This window comes from Cyprinodon tularosa, unplaced genomic scaffold (genome assembly GCF_016077235.1).
Source record: "Cyprinodon tularosa strain WSP-4 unplaced genomic scaffold, ASM1607723v1 ctg55, whole genome shotgun sequence".
NCBI lineage: Eukaryota > Metazoa > Chordata > Actinopteri > Cyprinodontiformes > Cyprinodontidae > Cyprinodon > Cyprinodon tularosa.
This window is the reverse complement of record NW_024039285.1, coordinates 779,491-800,291: the sequence shown is the minus strand read 5'-3', so window position 1 is coordinate 800,291 and position 20,801 is coordinate 779,491. Positions and strand designations below refer to the sequence as shown.

Genomic DNA, 20,801 nt, shown 5'->3' with positions numbered 1-20,801 from the left:
TGCAGGCGTCCAGTACTTACTACCCGGGTGTAGCAGAGACAGAGACAGGGTGGATTTAGACAGAGAGAGCGCCTGAAGAAGAGATCGGCTGTGGCTGACACTGTGGAGAACGCCATCTACAGGGCACAGTGGACAGAGCGCTGCTAACACATCAACTACAAGAAGAAGGTGCAAAACCTACAGTGTGTGCAGTGTAGTCAAGTTCAAGCAAGGAGCTACTCAGTTAGACATCAAGCAGCTGTGTTTGTACCACATGGAAAAATGTAACATGCACACTGTAAAGGTGTGTTAATAGAACTGATTCTGCTTTTATTTTAAAAGTTTAATCTCAATGTGAGGAACTGACACTTGAACATGACTATACTTTAAATTAGACTAAACTAAGAGAACATGTAAGGTTATTCCATTAGTGTACGAAAATAGGAAAATTATGAGAAAGAAATTATTAGTTATGTGTTAGATTAAAATTATTTGGATTTTATGTGGACTGCGTTTTACCGACCAGGGCTACCTTCCGATGTGTGGTTGTCCCGGTTGCTGCGACTAGGACAGAACTTGGAGTGTGAGTAGGAATAGGAGCGCAGCCGAACTCCTTCCTCGCTTAAGTCCTGTGAAAAAATAAATAAAAAATCTTGAGATAAAAAAAACAAAACAACAATCCCATCGTCAGGCGTGATAAAACATCTCTAAATGTAATCTTACTTTGGAGTTGGGTTCGCATGCTGAAGCCGACTGGCTACGAGTGCAGGTGAGATCAGGATTGGGACGCCGGGTTTCTTTCTTTTCTTCGCTTTTGCCAACGTCTGAAAATAGGCGGGAAAGCAGAGACTTGGGCTCAGGAGGTTCTTCCTCACTGTCCACTTCCAGGGCCACCAGACTGGGAGATTAGAAAACATATAAAAAGAAATTATGAGTCGTTCATGCATATAATTCAATTCCATTCAGTTTATTTATATAGCGCCAATTCACAACACATGTCAAGGCACTTTACAGGTACAATTCAACCAGATCATACAGTCAAATTGATTTAAAGTTTTCTATCTAAGGAAAACCAGGTGATTGCATCAAATCATTGCCTCGAAGGCAATCCCTAATACCAAGCATGCTTGTAGCGACAGTGGAGAGGAAAAACTCCCTTTTAACAGAAAGAAACCTCCAGCAGAACCTGGCTTAGTGTGAGCGGCCGACTGGGGTTCAAGGAAACAAAAGTAGACATACAGAAATAAGCAGAGATACAAAAGGAACTTGTCGACCAGCTCCATATAGGAACACAGACATGTAGAGACTACAGTGAGGGAAGATCTAACACCTGATGTCGCAGGTTTCCATTGTTGGACTGTCTCTGTGACTGTTCGGCTCAGTGGAGGGCCGACGGTTCAGCCTGGTGAGGGCCTGATCAACTGGTGAGAGAGAGAGGGAGCTAGGCAGAGAGGCAGGGAGTTCTCTTAAGTGAGAATGGGGTGGAGGGGTGTCAGTTGCAAGGAGAAGATCCTCAGGGTCCCATAAACTGCCATCAGTGTTGGTGCTGTCTCTTGTCACATCATCTACTCTGAACTTAATGTCCTCTTCACAAGCCTGGTGTCAAAAAGAAAAATTAAACACTGAGTTGCAAGGGGAAAAAATTATGAGTAAAACAGAATCATTTAAAAAAGGAAAATGTACAACCTGAGTGTGCTGTGCAAAGGTCTGATCATTGCCATTGATCATGGAGAGTGACGGGTCTGAAGCACGCTGGCTGAATTGGTTCTGAACTTCTGTGCTCTGCTTCAGGTGCACGTTTACTAAGATAAACACAAAGCAAAATCTCATTACGTCTTCAATATATTGGCTCACTGTTTTCTTTTCCAGCTATGCAAGCTTCTTGTTTTTAGAAGCCTAAAGATTTATTACTAGAGTCCCTGCTGAGAAAATACATTTATATATAACAATTCATCAAAACTTAAGCCAGATAGATGGATGCGTGTTAAAGGACTGCAGCTTTCAGAGCAACTTAAAATAATATGACAAATTATCAAAGGAGAAGGTTAAGTAACAAACACGTACTCTTCACAAGCCAGACTTAGAGAACCAATTATCAAACATGTCACAATACTCAGCTATTAAGTCTTATTGGATGCTTCAGGCCTGTATCCTGTCTGGCTTTATTCTGGTTAAGGATTTTCTTTTAATTTCTTTTATTTTTTAATGTTTTTAAACTGCAAAGCATTTGTCTTTCTTTACACAAATGTCAAGGCTTAAAGAGAAGAAAGGGAAAAGTGATGAGCTGCTGCATACCTACTCCTGTTTGACCTTTAAAGGATTATTTTCATAAAAACCTCCACACATTATCCTCGGCGACAGGCTGTGTGTTTCATGAAAAATAAGGTGGATTATATTGACTCTCTATGAGTCATAGCCCTTTGTTCTGCTACATCTGTTTAATGTTGATGCTCTTATAAGACAAACTGATCAGGTCTTAAATCTTGAAAATCCGATGACTGGCCTGTCTTGTTACAAATTATACAAAAACAGTGATAAAGAAAATAAAGTTTTCCATATTATAAGCACAAAATTATATTTTTTAAACTTACCTCACTTGTTTTATATTTCTATGCAAATATGCTGTTTTTTAAAGGATGCATGATAGTATCAACATGCTATCAGTATCGGCTTATATTAGCTTTAATAAAAAATATCCCACATCACTCAACAACTCAAATCACTGATATATAAGGCAGCGTGTTTGTGAGAAACAGATAAGAATTACGCCAGCAGGTTACATGCACCAAGCTGATGCATGAGTCTGTTGCAGAAGAGATGCTGAAGTGAAAATGTTGGTGGCTTCGATGTTTTTTAGAGTTTCAGAAACAAATACCAGGACCTCTATTTGCACAGACTGCACAGGACAGGAGGGACAAAACAGGGAGAAAAACTATCCGCATTAGTTATCAGGCAGCTGAGTTTTAAAAGATCAGCATAACGGATAGTTAACTTACAATTTTTATTTTCAGTAGCTCTACAGATTTTTTTTTTTTTTTTTGCCCATACTATACAGTCTGTAACGCGTTCCTTAATTTTGCTATACTGTTTTGTATGGTTTCATACAGGGACGGATTTAGGAAATTTGGGGCCCTAGGCAAAGACAGGCAGGGGCCCTCTGAATTGATAAGACAACACATAAAACAGACCCATTACACAGATACAGAAATTCTAATAGAATAGACATAAATTATTTGTTCTACATTTTGTCCCTCTTTTCTTGTCCCTTTTCTTGTTGCTTTCCTCTCTATGTTTTGTACTCAGCTGACTTTTCATGCTGTCTCAAAAGGAAAGAAAGATTTTTTTCCAAGCACTGAGCTCACTTAGCTGATTGTTCCATCTTGAGTTTCCAAAAGTAAATAACCTAGTCCTTCTTTTCACAGTAGACAAGCCATGATCTGCTTATGTGTTCTCCATTTTTCATTTGTATGAAATAATAGCTGCATGAATCATGACAGCAGACAAGATAGAGGAGAGCAAGAGGCGGGGTTACTAATCTACTTGCTCTAGAGAGTAGAATTCGGAGCTTTTATATGCTGTCACCAAAGTCTCCAGTAGCAGAAAAAAGTAAACTAAATGTGGCGCTAGTTTTTTAAAAATAAATGTGCTAGACGGGTCTGAAAAGTCACTAAATATAGTGACAAAAGTGCTAAATTGGCAACACTGTGCTTCGCACCATTTGTTTTCAAATGGATGCTACTGTCTGTTTGGACCTTTCTGAACATGTGCAAATGGACTGATTCAATGTGGGGGACACAGAGGGGGGGTGCTGAGACACACTTAATATTACAAGCATTCTGATGGCCTTTTAACGACAGGATTTTTATAAACATAATTAATGTGCACTGCCAAAGTATTGCCTAATGGTAAATCCCCCCGTTCACATAATGAACACCTGAATTACTCCATTAAGGAACAAAATATTTTTAATTTCTTCTGTTCGAACACTGAATTTCTGCCAATTGAGCATATTGTGACAAAGTTAGCATCCTATGTTTATGCATGGTGACTGTAGCTCCAAATATGTGGCCGTGAGGCAAGAACAAAATGTTTTATCTTATATATATATATACACATACATGCATATATATCATATACTCAGCAGTGGGCTGCCATTGTGCAGCGCCCGGGGAGCAGTGAGGGGTTAAGGGTCTTGCTCAGGGACCCCGTGTGTGGGGATCGAACCAGGTACTTGAACCCTTCCAAGAGCACAAGCGCACTGTTCTAATCACTGGGCCAACACTCCACTCAACATATTTCCCTCCATATTGTGATCATCACTTTGGTTTTATCTCCTTATTTTCCAGTTTTAAACAGTGTTAACTGTTCATTAGGGGGCTATCAGGCTGCAATGCCTAAGTACAGTCACTCATCTTTTCCCTCAACTATAGAACTAAGTTGGTTTGAATCATTTATAAATTAAACCTTTTTGTTTAATGTCTAGTTTCAAACATTTTACTGCTATGTCCTTTTTATAAACAAAATAATATCAAAAGCAGAATACAGGAGAGATGCTGGAAATGAAGTATTATCTGTTATAAGCATCACAGAGAATACCTAATTGAGATCACATTTGTAGAAAAACAAACACATTATGATTCACATGGTTTTTCATGCCAAAGGTAATGGAGCACAGACCATAGACAGAAAAGGCAGGAGTTTACAGGATGCTTGCACTGTCTCTGTTCCAACTGGACCTGTATTATGGTTAAACAATCATACCCAGTAAATCATATGATTGATATTGTAGGATACATAATAATATTTAAAATATATTCATATTAACACCAGATCTCATTTAGTACTCAACTTAAAAAAAAATCTCTAAATAATAATAATGCATATGTCATGCTAAAAGAATAGAAATTGGAATAAAACAGGAAATATACATTTTTTAAGTTTTTAATAATCAGAACAATATAGTAAGTGAAGACTAGATGTTCCGTCTTTGAAAAATAGATTGAATAAATAACCATTCTTTAAAAATATGTTTGGATATAACTATTGATTTAAGTAAACATTATTACTTTGTTTAAATATTAAATTAAATAAATCTGAATTTTCCAAGGGTGTGAGAAAATGTTTTATCTAGGGACGGCATTTTTTAACAAAGGTTAAATTTAATACGTAAGAATGATTGAAATCACTATATTCCTTGCAGAGTCCAAATGGTACAACCAACAAAAACATATAAAGGATTATTCTTGTTTGAATTATATATTGACTGTATTTTAGAAGTCAAATCAGTTACCTAGAGCTGGTCTAAATCTGACCAGCCTAAATCTAAAGTAGCTGAAAAAAAATTTACTTCCTGCCTAATGTCCAGTGGAACTACCCGCTTCACAAACTGATAAAAATGGACTTCCTCCACTCCGGCTTCTTTCCTGTGGCTCATGTAGAAAAAACTACGGAAAGTGGACACAAAGTTTTACTACCAAATGCTAAAATTAACTTAACAATTTAAAAAAAGTTTAATAGTAACACACTTTTTTTTTATTTGAACTTGAAATCTTCTCTCAAACATGGGTAGCTTCAAGGCTATAACATGCATTGCACATAAAATCTAACCTTCAGTGTAACCCATAGATGAATTTGGTTAAAGGGCTCAGTTTATTTATGTGATAACTGTATAAAGCCACAGAGTCGGGTATTTTTGCAGTTCATAACTATATGTGCAGGCAGAGCACATCGACAGGAGTGGTAGAATAACAGAGTGGAAAATTGCTCTGTTTGATGAGTGTACTCCCCCCCCTGCCTTTGATGTTTCGACCAGCCAAGGCTGCACTAATGTAAAGGAAATCCTGGGCATCTCAGAGGCATTTCCTCTCTGCTGCTCTCACAGAACGAAGACACTGGAGTTTAAACACTCAAGGGCAGATGTTTTACATCCAGTCTTATCCTTGATTTCTCTTTTTTTTTCTTCCAATGAGCAATAAAAACACTTATAGCTACATGAGTACACATTGAAAAGTGCAGCAGTTTATGTAAAGACAAACACAAAGCGGCAGAGTGTTTAAAAGAGGAAGAAAATATGTTATTTTTTTCTAACAAATTTTAATAAATACAAATCTGAAAAGTGTCTTATCTATGTTTCAACTTCCACCAGTTTAAACATTTCTGGAACTACCCGGGTGTAGCAGAGACAGATATTAGTTTAGGTTATAATCTAAGCGTGATGCTAATGCTATGATGCTTCACAGTACAGGCGGTGTGCTCAAGTTAAAATATAAAACAGATTTTTTGTTTTTAATGAGTATCAAAGGCTATGTTCACACTGCAGCCTAAAGTGACCCAAATCTGATTTTTTCCCCCCCCTATTTGACCTGTATCTGATCTTTTCATGGCAGTCTGAACAACACAGATCTGATCTTTTCAAATGCGACCCAGGTCACTTGGATATGTGGACCTTAATCGGATACCTGTGATATTTTTAAATGCAACTTGCGTTGAAACAGCCAAGTTGCAATCATCTGACCTGTACGCCATTAATACTCCACAAAGGTCACTATTCTGCATCTTGCAATGCAGAATCAGGGAGAAAAACAACAATGGTGAATGATAGTGTCTTTCTTTTTGACATTCTCGAAAAGAATGTTTTGTTAATGCGCTGGCTCCGGTTGGAAAACAAAGATCACTAGATGCGGTCCAGCACTACCATCCATGTTTACTTTAGTAGAAACGGTACACTTGCTACTTTAGCTTCCTCCACTGCGCATGCAGGACACTTAAACATACAAGTGGCATATATTTGGAAATGTGAACGCAAAGCAATCGGAATTAAAGAAAAAAAAAATCGCAAATGAGCATAAAGGCCTGCAGTGTGAACATAACCGAAGTTACAGGATACTCGGTGGTGTTCTAACACAATCTTTCTCAAAGTCTCAAAAGATCCAGATCTTGATCAAACAACAAGTCAATTAAAATATACCCACTGGTGAATTTTTTTTTATAAAAACTACTAAATCAGACATAAAAATACTGAAAAGCATAGTATTAGAATTTGGTTGTTTGTGTATTAGATAAAACCGATTCCCAACAATCTAAGTGTGATTGAAGTGTTTCCATATCTTAACATCCTGAGGGAGTTGACAGATGTCATGTTTTGTCAGTCTGTCTTTGTTCGGGTACCAGCTAAACCGAAGATATACGAGAGAGAGAGACGACTGCAGCACAGCAGAAAATAATCTGTACGTAGGAACCAGATACAAAGAAATTAGTGCATATAGGAGGAAAGCAGCTTTTTGTTCTGTATAACAGGAACTGCAAGGAGAACATGTTCTGATCCGGATAATCAACCAGAGCATGTCATCACAGAAAGGAAGCAAGCTGATATGGGCCTGTTGTTTTTCTCCGATAGTTCTTTGGAGATGAATGTTAAAGTTAATCGTGTTAAAGTGTGAGTATTGTAGGAGCATTCCTGTTTGATAAAGCCGACTTAACACTGTGTTAGAGCAGAGAAAGCCTAGATGGAACTAAATAACCATTGCTCTAAACATGATTGTTGGGCCAGGAGGAATACAATCATAAAACTGTTTTGGATCCTGCCATCCTGAAAGCGTGACTTTTGAGTCACAAGAGTTTTTCTTTTTTTTTTCTTCTCTTTTTTCAAAGAAAGGTTATATAGTTATACTTTCTGTATCTGTTCTTGGTGACATTCCAATAAATGTAGAGGCAACAACAATGCCAATTCTAAGTCAGTTGCAGTACACCCATTTAACATGAGGGGGGCACCAAACAGAGGGTTTGCAGGATTGCAACAAATGTAAAAGACAGTTGCCAGGGATTTTTAGATAGCACTATAAGACATCTATGGATATGGCTAATTAGAAAAAAAATTTTGATTTGTCCTTTAAGAGCTTTACTAAGGAGGACATGATCCCATTAAGGTTGGGCAAATTACTACTGATCTCTTGAAATTCTAAATATCCTGAAACTAGGTACTCAAGATTAAAGAATGTTTTATGTCTAATGTCTTAACCCTTCACTGCTCTGGATGCTGCAAGCTGTTTACTGCTCAAAAGAGTGGATTAAATGCAGAAGACATATTATGACTAATAGAGGTGATTGGAGTTTGGAGTTGGAGTGTCAATATACCCTCTCTGAGTATCTGGAAGTCTAACTTTGATTATTCAATGTTACAAAGCTGCGCTCAGATAATGGGTCAGTTTTTCATCTATAAAGGTTTATCAGCTCTATTATTAAGTACTCGAGGTGTTTGTACAATGCATACTGTTTTCCTAAGCATGAAAAGATAAAGTTTTGACCTCTGAACCTAACATTTGAGAATCCCACATCCTTTAACATCACACCCAAACGTCGACATCTGTGATTGTAGCATGGGAAACTATGAAAAAGTTCTGAATACTTCTGCAAAGAGCAGTGTATGTGTCTTCATATTCCTGCTTTTGTGTTTCAATCCAACCACATGCACAGACATGAAAATCTTAAGTCCATCCAACCAGAATGCTGGTGACAGATTAGTCTCTGCTCGTAGACGGAACGTCACAGCGCCTTTCTTCCAACAATAACCGACACACGCTGAGTTATGTCGGTGAAACCAGAGAAGTTATTATGATCATTCTAGCAGGTTTGGAAAAAACAATAACTCCGGCTGCCCCTGGTAGATGCAATAACAACTAAAGTATTCAACAAAACACTGAGAACGTTCAGCTAATGCAGGAGAAAAGCAGTCTACAATGGTTATGACTCTAACACATTATCTTAAAGTAAGCATGTTGTCCAAACTTCTAGCATTTGTAAGCATTTGAAGTTATTAACATTCCAACTCCTGCCTTATGCACACAGCTCTTCTGTCTAACTGGGGAAACTGGGGGAGGGGATGACTGGGGGAGGGGATGACTGGGGGACAACGGCGGGACGGGGGGAGACAGGGGTACGGGGGTGTATCCCAGAGGTCGGACAAATTCTGAGTGGGACAAGCCTGACCCCATTCCCGTCTTTGTCCAGATGACAGGGCAGATTCCTGAACTCTCAAACGGCTTCATTATTGCGTCTGAGTGGGACACGACTAAATCAGTCATAAATCCAGGAGGAAAACTGTCCCTGTGAGTCAGACCAGTCAGCGCATGTCTCCTTTTCACTGTGAATATTGATTTCCAATTATGTGATTCAAAACAGCAGTCGGCCTGCATATTGTGCCAGTCCCAAAAAGGATTCCAGTCGGTGCTAGTGGGTTGTTCCTAAACCCCTACTGTTCTCTGCAGCCACAAAAATGTTGTTGTGTTCTTTTAGGTCCTAATCGTTTGTCATTTAAGACAGATATTAGGCTTTCATAATGAAATGGGAATAGTACTGAGCGTGCCGAGGCAGAGACGGATAAACACATATAAATCATTCAGAAGCAGAAGGAGAAGACTTACCGGACAGTGAGGATGAGGTTTCTTCTTCACTATCAGTGTCAATTAAAAACAAAGTCGGCTGATCTTCAAAAACCTTCAATTAAATAACAGCAAACAGATAACACAAAAATCAAACATACTTTCGAGGACGAATGCATATCATTTCTTAAGTGCTTTGCAATGTTCCTTACTTTACTCATTTTGTCACCTTACAACCTCATCAACCTTTAGTGCATTTGAATCCATCCTCTTTCACACTTACGGTACTATATATTAAATGTCTTAAGACGACACCTTGACAGATAAGAGACTCTCACTATGCTGCTAAGATTTCTGGCCTTTATGGAAGAGCAGTAGGGAATTCATGATCTCATCAAACCCAAATTAAACATATTGGCTAACATTGCACATAGCCCTTAACCCAACATTTCAATAGTGAGGCAAAGTCATAGCAGTATCATGATCTGGAGATAATAGAAGATGGTACTTTTTTAATTCTAAAGAGCGAGGGCTAATCTATAGTTAGGTCAACAGGTTAAACATAAATATTCCAGGATTTGCCAAAAGGCTGGCTTTGATCAGCTATCCCCCGGGATGTAAATAGCCACAGATGGGTAAAGGCCAATTTATGCTTCTGTCGCACATGCTCTGCAACTGTCAAATCTGTCTCTGTGTGTGACTACGCCCCCCACACAGAGGTTCTGCAATCGTTGTTGCGTACCTCAAAAAAAATCCTGACTATGTGTCGGACGGTCAAAAACCCGCGCAGACCTCAAGCGGAAGTGTGCAGAACAAAAGCAGCTGTGATTGGTCCTTGGTATGCTTTTCTGGCTGTCTGTGTGGCCATGCTTCTCGATTCGGTCCCAGGCGCGCCATTTTTAAAAACTGAGGAACAACTACAGTGGACAACTACGACACAAGGTTAATCTGTCTTTTTGCTCCATTAAGAGAACCTGGTCCTCTTCAATGTCTAGCAACGCTAGATCCATATCCGTGACCGTGATATCTTCCAGGCCCACCATTGCTGTTTTGGAATATAAACACTCCCGCTGGCGCCGCCAAAGTTCTCGTGACCATCCGCCGAAGTTCTCACGAGTTCTCGAATAGGCTGCGCCTTGCGCTTTGGAGGGAAACTGCTGTGCCTCCCTAGAAATTCCAGACCGACGGTGCAGAAAAACATTTGATGTGTGCGGTTGCAGAAATATAACCAGCCCTTAAGATGGATGGAGGTAAATATAGAGCTAATCATTGAAGGAATCTGTTTAAGACAATAACCCAAAACATTTAGCTAATGGTACAATGGAAAGGAATAGATCACGGCATGTTCATTTGTAAGATTGGCCTAGTCAAAGTCCACAGAAGCCAACAGGGAATTATTGGTATGATGGAAAATTGATATATATTGATATTTTCAAAAAATATGACTGGGTTTGAGCAATTGTTAAAGGGAAAAATAAATACCTTCCCTAAATCTCCTAAGCTGATAAACATGGCGGTTATATTTGACTGCATATGCATGTTGCCCTTATTAGTTTTTATTTCTAATTAATTAAAACTATAAATGATCTACCTCAAAAAATACTTTGAGGTTTAATTGTTGTAAAGACTAAAAGCTCTAAGGATGAAAAGCAACGCATGCTTACATGATTTGAAACAAAAACAAAATTATCTTATTCTACTTATAGGTTTAAGAAATTCTGTATAAATACTCACATTGTCCACCAGTGCATTCCTGTCTACATTAAGCTCCTTGGTGTCACCTGTGCCAGATGAAAAAAAAAATTAAATATAAGGTGTGACATCAAACATCTCCCTTTCCTTTAAAACCCAAAACCAGTGGTGAGGAAATGACAAGATCTATCTTGACTCCTCAATCCACAAATCCAAAAGCAACAAATGAGATGTTTTGTTCGTCCGACGCAGCTGGGCCTGAGAAAGAACACACACTCCCTGCTGAGAAGTTGTTATTTCAAGAGACTTAATGGAAGGCTGCAGAAGTCGGGACAGAGTTAAGGTCAATACTGAAGTATACTTCCTGCCTGCCTTCATGAGTCGATACCACCATCTGCCATCTCTATGGAAACCAGAAAGAGGAGGGGGGCCCAAGTTAAAGGGAGAGATCCAGAACGTGCTTTTTAAACGGGTATAAAAAGAAAATCGGATCAAAATCTTTCACTGCGTGCGTTTTCATACCAGCCTGGGCATGTCAAACAGACGGCGGGTGGAAAATAAAAGAAACAATCGACTCATTTTCTTTCTACTCGCGAAGGACGTGCAAATAAACGTGCAGAGGACTACTCCTTTTAAGGAGTTTGATAAGTGTTTTTTCTAGGCTCTTTGGATTTGTAAGTGATGGATGTCAGACGATCCCAGTGTTTGCAAAATTGAATCTGCGGTTGTTCATTTCCTGCATGTTCACAGTGAAGACTGTGTGCTCACAAACCGACGCAGAGGCTTCACATTTGAGCCGTCTGTGCACACACAGGACAGGGCTACGCGATATAAGCTCTGAAGCTATATCCTAAAATCCTTTGATTATCAGGTTTGACAACTCAAATACTCATTTAGTCAGATTGACGGGTAACATTCTGCACCGTTTCCTCGGGTTTTGCAGTTTTATCAGAGGACACCAAATGTACACAAACAGAGATTCTCAAAACACAGCAGAGTGACGCTGATAAACCAATTTAAAAATGAATGAACGTCAATATGAGCCTGTGTTTAGAGTCGCTCTGTTCCAGACGCAAATTATATTCTGGTGGGTGGAGGTCAACCATCTCCTTCATACTTGGAGCATGGGTAAACAGACACTTCAGTGCAACGAATAAGAAGTGTTTTCTCATAGGGTGTAGGTTAGGACTCTCACAATGTTGAAACGCTGGTAATCCTATGTCAAATGGTTTGAATGAAGTCCTTTATTCAATTAATGTGATGGCTTCATTTCTGCTGAAAACAAACTAAAGCTAACAAAAATACTATTATTTATTCTCCTGTGCTTTAAATATGAAATAGAAGGGGAAAAAAACACTTACTTCGTTTAATTAGATGAGCTACATTTCTACGACGCTTGTGTTCCCCGGCAGCATCTCTCAGGATGTTGATCTTGAACAGAGACATATATCGTTATAAGGTATAAAACAAGCTTTTTATGTGTTTCATTTGCAAACTACATTCCTCTTTCCTTTGACTACTACCATGCTTGTAAGAGAATAGCCATTAAAATTGAGATCCTATGATTTTGTAAGTCCCCCACAGCCTCATGGCACCACTATCATGCTTTTAGGTAGTGAGGATTTGTCCTATGTGGTGTGAGGGGTTAGTGATTCACCGCACAAAGCATTTTAAGCATTAAAAGTGGCTTTTGGGTTTTATCTGACTTGAGGACCTTCTTCCAAAAACTTGTGGTTTTCTTTCAGCAGTGCTTTTTTCTTGCAAGTGTTTCATAAAGGTCCTTACTAAAGGGCTGACCTGTTGACAGGTCTTCACATCTGAGTAGCAGATCTCTGCTGTTCTTCAGGAGTTTCTCTTATCATTGCTCTCCTTTCTTTGTCTTTATGCTTAGGAGGAAAGCTTTGTGTTGTTGGATTATCAAAAGTTGACTTCTAAAGCCTCTTTCCCACTGTAATTAGCAGGTTAACACTGTTTCTCAAACACAGCAATCGGCTTTTTACTCCCTTGCCATTTTCAAAAAAAATTGGTCTGACCCCCACTGGCAGGCCATTTTTTGGCCAGTGGGAAAGGGGTGTTAACGTGACACATTGCATTAGATTTTATTTAGGCGTATCAAGGTAAAATGAAACTTAAAAAAAGAATTAATTAATTAAAAAGGTTCATTTTACTTTATTTCATCAAAATGTCATCCCTTTTTTCACTTAACGACTATGAACTAATTTGTGTTGCTATATTACATACATATAAAAAACAAGGAAATAGTTTTAAAGCTATGGTCAGAATGAAACAAAAAGTTCAAAGAATCAAAATACTTAAAGCTACAGTGTGTAATTTTCAGCGACATCTAACGTCCAGACTGCGGACCGCAGCAACATGAACATCTCCCCCCCACCGCTTCTCCCCCCCCAACAGTACGGCGAGCGTTACGGGACAAAATATCTTCCACAACGTCCGCATCACCTACCTTCTCAAGTGATGAGGTTTGTTTACATAGATAATTTTACAGATAGTATTTCATTAGTCTGTGTAGGGTATAGATTTCAGTACCGTCTCAGTTCATCTCTTTCAACTTGCCGTAGTTACTTTCGAGCGTAATGGGAGATCTCGCAATCGCTAGTTTGTTGGCTCTGCGCTGCCGTAGCGCAAAGATGTCTGCCTCCATGGCTGCGAGACCCGCTCCTATGTAATTATAAATAACGAATTCTAAGGCAACGCAAATATTAAGGTTAAGAGGCTGAGCTCGTAGATGATGATAAATAACATAGTTATGTATAATATATTACATTTCTGACTGTATATCCCTGTAATTATTACACACTGTAGCTTTAAGAAATAAACTGTTATATCTCTATGGTAGCAATACAATGCAACATCCAGGGAGATGTGCATATGTATCAGACATGTCCGCTCAATATTTGGGAAAAACTTCTGCCTAAAAAGTAAATCAAACTTAAGATTCACCTCTCTGCAAACTCTGGGGTCGTCCAGTCTTTCTCTTAGAACCATGATGGAGTCCTGGTGGCGCCTATCAGGAGACTGTCGCTGAGTGAGGAAAACAGACTCGGTTCTTGGACAAACTCTCAACATGCAGGAGCTGTCAGCCCACAGACAGAAAACACCTGGAAGGGGGTCGATGGCTACTCCTGAAGGCCTGATAAGGGAAAAGGAAGAAAGCAGACAAAACATATTTAGAAAAAACAGTTGATGGGATGTTAACATAAAGTACAAGTTTCATTCTTCTTCAGTGAGATTGTGCTGAATACTTATAAACAACCTATATCTAACATGTTTAAGACACCTGCTTCTGATATGGAGGAACTTGCCAAATTTCTACTTTTTATAATTATTATTCTTTGTTTAATTAATTTTGCAAAATAAATACATTTTACAGAATTAATTTAACCTGCCCTGAACCTCCAAACCTCTGTAGGGATGTATGGACTAAATGGAAAATTTCTTTGTCATTCTTCTGCATTCATTGATTTCAGAGGTTAGTGTTCCAGCTTAGACCTTCTATAGGTTGGTTTTAAGAAATATTGTCTCTGTGCTCTTTTATGAAGTTGAGCTAAATTTTCTATTTACACTTTGCCTACCGCAGAAGCCCCTGCTGAGGACCCTACAGCCTTGGGAAGAAATGTAGACTCATTACACATCAGGTTTCTACTGCAATCTGTATAAATCTGTACCTGTGTAGTAGCTTGAAAAGCCTTCAGTTGTTGTTTTAATGTCTAATCATAAAAGAAATCACTGAGAAAGTGAAAGTTATTGCATTTGCAATATAACTGCAATTTAAAAAGACACAATTTTCAAATCTTGGAGCAACTAAATTTTGGTCACATTGCAATTAACAATAATAAATAAATTAATTTCATAAGTAAGACGCTGACTTTCTCCCTCCTTCCCTTTACACACACAAACACAAAAAAAAAAACATAATAGAGATGCTTTCCAAAATTCTAAAACCCTTAAAGCAACACTGGGCAACTTTTAGCCTCTTGGAGCTCTAGACAGATAAAATTTTCAGGTTTAATGCCTCTGAATGCAACTGGCAACCAAGGTTAATATTGTGAACTAAAACTAACAAATCAATGAAAATTCTCTCAGAGCACCTACCTTAGTACAAAACCAGTGCAGCCAGTCAAAATAATAATAACAAAATAGTAATCTGCAGTTTAAGGCTTTTGGCTGATGCAAAATCTTGCAGACAAAGAGAGCCCATATTTTTTCTAATGTTAGGTTTCCTTCTTTGGCTTCCTTTTAAAGCCAGAGCAGAATTTAAAATTCTTCTCACATATAAAGCTACTTTTAAGGCTTGGTTTAAAACTTTCCTTTTTGGCTAAGCTTATAGTTAGAGTGTCTAAGCTATCTCTGTAGTTTTGCTGCTATAGGCTTAGACTGCTGGAGGACATAGGGACCACTTTTTATCATTCTGCTTCATTATATGTGTATGTTGACGTTCTGCAGTATTTTAGTTCAACCCCAAACCTTTTCTTCCAGGGCTTTTTCTGGTCATAGTAGCTCCATATTGTCTGTTCCTGCTTGGCTGTGACACCATCCTAGATAGAAATATCAGCTGGACTGCTGCCATCAACACCTTTGTTTACAGATTTTGGAAATAGGCCTGTTTTATCAGGATGGTCCTGTTTCTTTCACTCTTACTAACTGTATGAGATCTCTTTAATCTTCTGACATGGGAGCTGGGTCAGAGCTTGTCTGCTTGACTGTTTCTTTCCTTGAAAGGGCCACCTGTGGAGCAAATGCTGCAAAAAGTTACCTTTGTAGATTTGCTTCTTTTTGTATGTCTGTTTCTATGTCCTTAAAACCGTTGTCAGCTTTGGCAGATGGTCGCTCACACCTTTTTAAAGTAATCATGAGTTTCGCCATGTTTAATCATGTTTGATGTACCCCATGCTTTCCAATTTCATTGATATTAAGCCATATTTTGAAATGCCAAGGTCATTGGCTTATTCTTCTGGTTGGCAGACATGGCCAAAATTAGGAATCAGAAATTAAAAAATTTAAAGATTCCAGAATATATATATATATATTTTTTTTAAAGAAGTTGTTTTAATCCATTTCGATGTCAAACCCTACTCTCAAGTTGCACATTTCTAAGTTGGGAGCCTGCACAGAACCTTGATACAAACCAAATGTAATACAGTGAGCTTAAAATAATTTAATATATTTCAAAATAAGCTAATACATTGGTTAAAACTGTTGCTTTGTACTTTTGGATATATTCAATCCACCCATACTCTTCTACTAATTTCTTATCTTTGCAGGGATCTGTTGTCTTTTTCGTTTTTAGCTTTTCCTAAAAAAAAATTGTTTTTTCAGCACTGTTGTTATCAATTCATTATTTCTTTTGTTGATCTGCAGAAAGTTTGTTGGAAAAAAAAATGTTAAAATTTTTGTGGTGGAAAAATTTGTTGTTATATATGTCTTTTTATTTCCATATAAACAAGTTACTTTTAAGACAAAGTTTGATTCTTACCACTGTTTTTGTTACAAAGGAGGTTCTAACTGGCTTCATCAATAAAATAAAAAGGCTCCATTAAATAAAAAAAGGAAAACCATGTCTTGTGTGAATGCAACTGGTAAAAGAAGTGGTTGCAATTCAAGAGTAGGATCCAAAAACTAGACCACATCATGCAGTATTTACTTTAACAATGTCTATTTCTCCAACGAGGAACTCAAACTGAAGTAATAGTCTCACAAATTAGGACATTTCAACAAGCTAATCATGTTCTTACACTGCCAGGTCCCTCAAGGTGGAATGAAGCGCGTTGCGGTGAGCCAGCTGGATTGGAGCTTCTCCTCCCTCATCGGGTAAGCTCAACAATCTTTGACCTCTGGTTTGGTGAATTAGAAAACGAGCGAGGTGAACCAAATGCAAGCGGACAGCGAGGTGAAGGAGGGTTTCTTTGAGGTGATCTTCAGCACCTACAGAGACCAAACACCAAAGGAATGTAAATCAATCAGAAAAATTATGAAAAACTGAAAGAAAGAGAGAGCAATTCCAGCAAACAATTTCATACAGAAACAATGACTTGATGAAAGGAAGCCTTCCCAAATATTCTTGCTTCTTAAACTTTTTTGTTTAACATTTTCTGCTTAACCTTGGCTTAACTTTTTCCTTTCACTTCACAATTTTGCACTAATTCATATACATCAATTATATTAAACTTTGGAAAATACATTTAAGCGTGTAGTTTTAAAGAAAACAAATGAAGAACTTTTGCAAGTTATTACCAAATCAACACTTAATTTGCTGTGTGTGTGAAAAGTGTAGTAGTGTACCAAAAGTCTAGTAGTATCATGTGCAAAAACAAGAAATGAAAGACTGTTTGCTATAGCAGGTTCAAATAATAAATCGGCAACACTACTACCCGAAAAAACTGGATGTTTCAGTAGACACACACCTGCTGTGTGAGGCCTGAGCTGCTGCTCACTGGAGTATAAGGGACTGTAAATAGTGGGCATACTGGCCCCTCATCCCTGCAGAGATGCATTAACATGCTCTCAATGGCAAAGAGCAACAGCAACTTCGAACATTTTATGCCCATCAGAGCTCCAAATCCAGTCTCACAAATATTTACATTTGTATTTGCAATTTCAAAAAGAAAAGTCTATTTTTGAGGCCTGAACAGCATTTGGAAATTTCACTGAGATGCAGAAATGTGCAAAAAAGTATATTAACTACAGTTGAAATATATAGGTGCTAAACAAATTTTCTGCATCAGAGCTGCAGTACTGTTGTTAATTTGGTTCTATTTTTGTCCAAACTGGGGAAAATATGCTGCACATGGATTTCATTCAAAGGTCAATCAACAACAAAGTCATTGTCAAACTGTTGTTTCTGCAAACAGCACACACATGGGAGGGGCAGAGACATCTACTTTGCATCTGCAGCTTGCAAGGGTTTTGCATGGACATTAGCTTTTCTCTAAACACGTTATTACTATATTTACACTCTGCAACACAAGGGCTCTTTGTGTCCTACTTTTCAGTCTGTCGGACTGTAGTCTGTCTGTAAGAGTTTTTCCTTCTTCCAACCTCTAAATTCTGACATATCGACAATAGTTTGGGACATAGAATGTGATATACAGTGCATATATCCACTTTTCTGTAAATAGATCACTCTCGAGATGCACTGAGAATGTATCAGTTTTAACCTTAAAGACCCCGGCTGGGCAAGTAATCATTGTTTTATGCAGCATATCTTAGGAAGCTTATACTAGCAGATGAATACACAGAAAAAGCAATTTTTCAAAGAATCTATAAGAAGCTTTTTTGAAATCAAACTGTTTTCTATGAAAGGGTGTGTGCTTTTTCTTTCTCAAAATTAGCCAAAAATCTCCACTCCTTAAAACATATATGTCTGGATGAATACCCTCATCGCCATAAAGCATTTATTAGTATTTAAAAAAAGGATTTTATGTCTTTCCTAAATCTTATTTTTTTTTAAAACAACATAGGCGTACCGGTTATTATGTATTGCTTAATGTTAGTAAACTACTGGTCGAAATACGTCTTTTAGAGCCTGGTTATCCTTCTCTATGACTGTAATTAAAAAAATAAAGAACTTATTTGACATAACTCAGAATTTTGAAATTTCAACTGCTGAGGAATTTAAACAAAGATCTTTGTCAAACCTCCGTTAAAACCAAAGAATTTTCCTATGAACAAAAGATTTTTGAATGGAAAAGGACATTAGCTACGTGAGGCTATTTATGACTGATAGCTGACAAATATTAAAACCAGACACACAAAGAAATGAGCGGGGTTGTACTTAGAGAAGTCAAAGTGATCTTCACCAAACAAGACTGTAAATCTATCTGAGCTTCAAAGAAATAAAACATTAACAGTCTATATGTTTCTGCTGAGATGTCTATGGACACATATGACCTCAGTTCATGATATTCACCCCCGCCACCCTGTTAAATTACCTTCTCCTGGCTCCGTGTCAGTGTTTTTCCACTGCTGAGAGTAATCCATGTTAGCCAGGGCCAGAGTGATGTTCTCATCTAAATGCCTCAGGTCAGTGTAATCAGCTGAACTTCCTCCGAGAAGCGTCTCTCCTTCCCTGCACTGTAACAGTCTTCCACAGTCCTCTTCATCAGCTGTCTGCGCCAACACAGGAAACCTCCTCAGGACCTCCTGATACCTGTGAGGACCAAACCGGTCCCATTTTCCACTAAGGTACTCTGCTGCATCCTGAGCAACATCCTTAGAGTACTCCAGAAATGATTTACAAGCATAAGGATAAAAGCCATCATTGGTGGAGATGTAGGCTGTTACAGAGACAACTTCCACAAGGTCATGACCTGTAGAAGAAAAACCAATATCCAATATCAGTTCACTAAGATGGGAAGCAAAGAAACAATGGATGTCATCCAAATACCTTTCAGGAATTACCTGGAACGGTGAAATTAAGAGTGTGCTCATCACAGCCTCGTTTAGCTGTGGTCACGTGGGTAAGTCTGGAGCCTTGAGCAACAACATAAAACTCGCCATCTTCTGGGGCTGATTCTTGGAGCAATATTGAACCATCAACCTGCCCCTAAGAAAAAGAGAAATAGCATCCAGCTGTATGAATACACTTAGAAGTATGTGGAATACGTGCGTAAAATGGCAAGCCAAGGGTGTGTTTCTTACATCAATGTGAACCAACCAGGTTTTAAACTCATTTTATAATGAGATGCTATAGAATGAATCATCCTTAAGTCTTATTGTACAGTTGTCTATAATTATCAGAGCCCTTGTGTTGTGCGAAGAAGCCTGGTAGCAGAGGTCAGACATTTTTTTGATCAGGGTGGCTATATGCCAAGGCCAGAACTTCATTAAAGTTGTAGGGAAGCGGCTGTTCGGACCTTTGCAGTTCCGACTTCTCCAGAGTTGTGCACGACTTTACATGAGTGAATAAAGTGAATGTGATCGGTCATTTATAAAGAGGGCATGATTGCTGTGGCAGAAGGTTCACAAGCAAGTTTGGTTGTGGACGGTTTCTCGGAAGCATCTTGCTAACCAGGTAGCAACTTAGTGCTAGTAGGTTCCCAATGGGAAAGTACATTGGAACCAAGTAGCACTAGATTGGTTACTTAGAGACGACACTGTCAAGGAATGCTATGGACAGCGGAAACATGCAAGAGGAGGAGAGTTTTGTGTCGGAGGTTGTGGATGAGTACCTCCGTCATACATTGCTTATTTAGAGGAGGAAATTGGGGATGAAGATGTTGTAGAAGAGGACGCCAGGACAGCAGAAGCTCCGTTTGGTGTATAAGGGTTACAGCCGTACATGTTAGAGCCCTTGTCTCGCACACTGGGACAGAACTCAATGGTAAAGTAAATGATTCTTATTTCTTATTTCAAGATGCTATGACTGAAAAAATTTGATTGACAAATGACCCGAAAAAAATTTGATTGACAGATGATCGTTGATATATGATTGGCCGAATTTAGCTGTTCAGGCTGACATATAACTAACTGGCCAACATATGATAACAGAAAAAAAAAAAAAAAACAGATTTCAAGACAGGATTTTTTTTCTAAATAGACATTTTCTAACTTTTGGGACAATATAGTCTGATCAAGAGTACATATGTAAAATATATAGTAGTCATAGTAAATATAACTTCCCTACAACTTTAAAATCAAAACAGCCTGCCTCCACCACATCAGGACTGTTTTATTGTAAACATTGTTATCAAAGCCGCTATACAAAAAGGGTTTGACCACTGCTCTGAATTCATA

At 38.3% G+C, this 20,801-nt stretch overlaps 1 protein-coding gene across 6 annotated transcripts in view; it reads right to left on the bottom strand.

Moving 5' to 3' along the window:
* The window catches only part of arhgef28a (Rho guanine nucleotide exchange factor (GEF) 28a), a 49,473-nt gene extending 30,281 nt beyond the window's left edge, over positions 1-19,192 (bottom strand). For 2 of the 6 annotated variants that reach the window (XM_038305029.1, XM_038305032.1), the window contains exons 1-10: positions 18,998-19,192; positions 16,802-16,991; positions 14,010-14,199; positions 12,410-12,479; positions 11,091-11,137; positions 9,399-9,471; positions 1,666-1,781; positions 1,310-1,575; positions 703-877; positions 503-608 (exon numbers count right to left, since the gene is read on the bottom strand). In XM_038305029.1, coding sequence (XP_038160957.1) covers positions 503-608; positions 703-877; positions 1,310-1,575; positions 1,666-1,781; positions 9,399-9,471; positions 11,091-11,137; positions 12,410-12,479; positions 14,010-14,199; positions 16,802-16,991; positions 18,998-19,046 — 1,282 coding nt within the window. In that variant the 5' untranslated portion in view covers positions 19,047-19,192. Of the gene's footprint in view, positions 1-20; positions 117-502; positions 609-702; positions 878-1,309; positions 1,576-1,665; positions 1,782-9,398; positions 9,472-11,090; positions 11,138-12,409; positions 12,480-14,009; positions 14,200-16,801; positions 16,992-18,997 lie in introns of all 6 variants that reach the window. The other 4 variants (XM_038305031.1, XM_038305033.1, XM_038305030.1 and 1 more) reach the window with 3 other exon arrangements.
* Between the last annotated feature and the right edge of the window lie 1,609 nt (positions 19,193-20,801).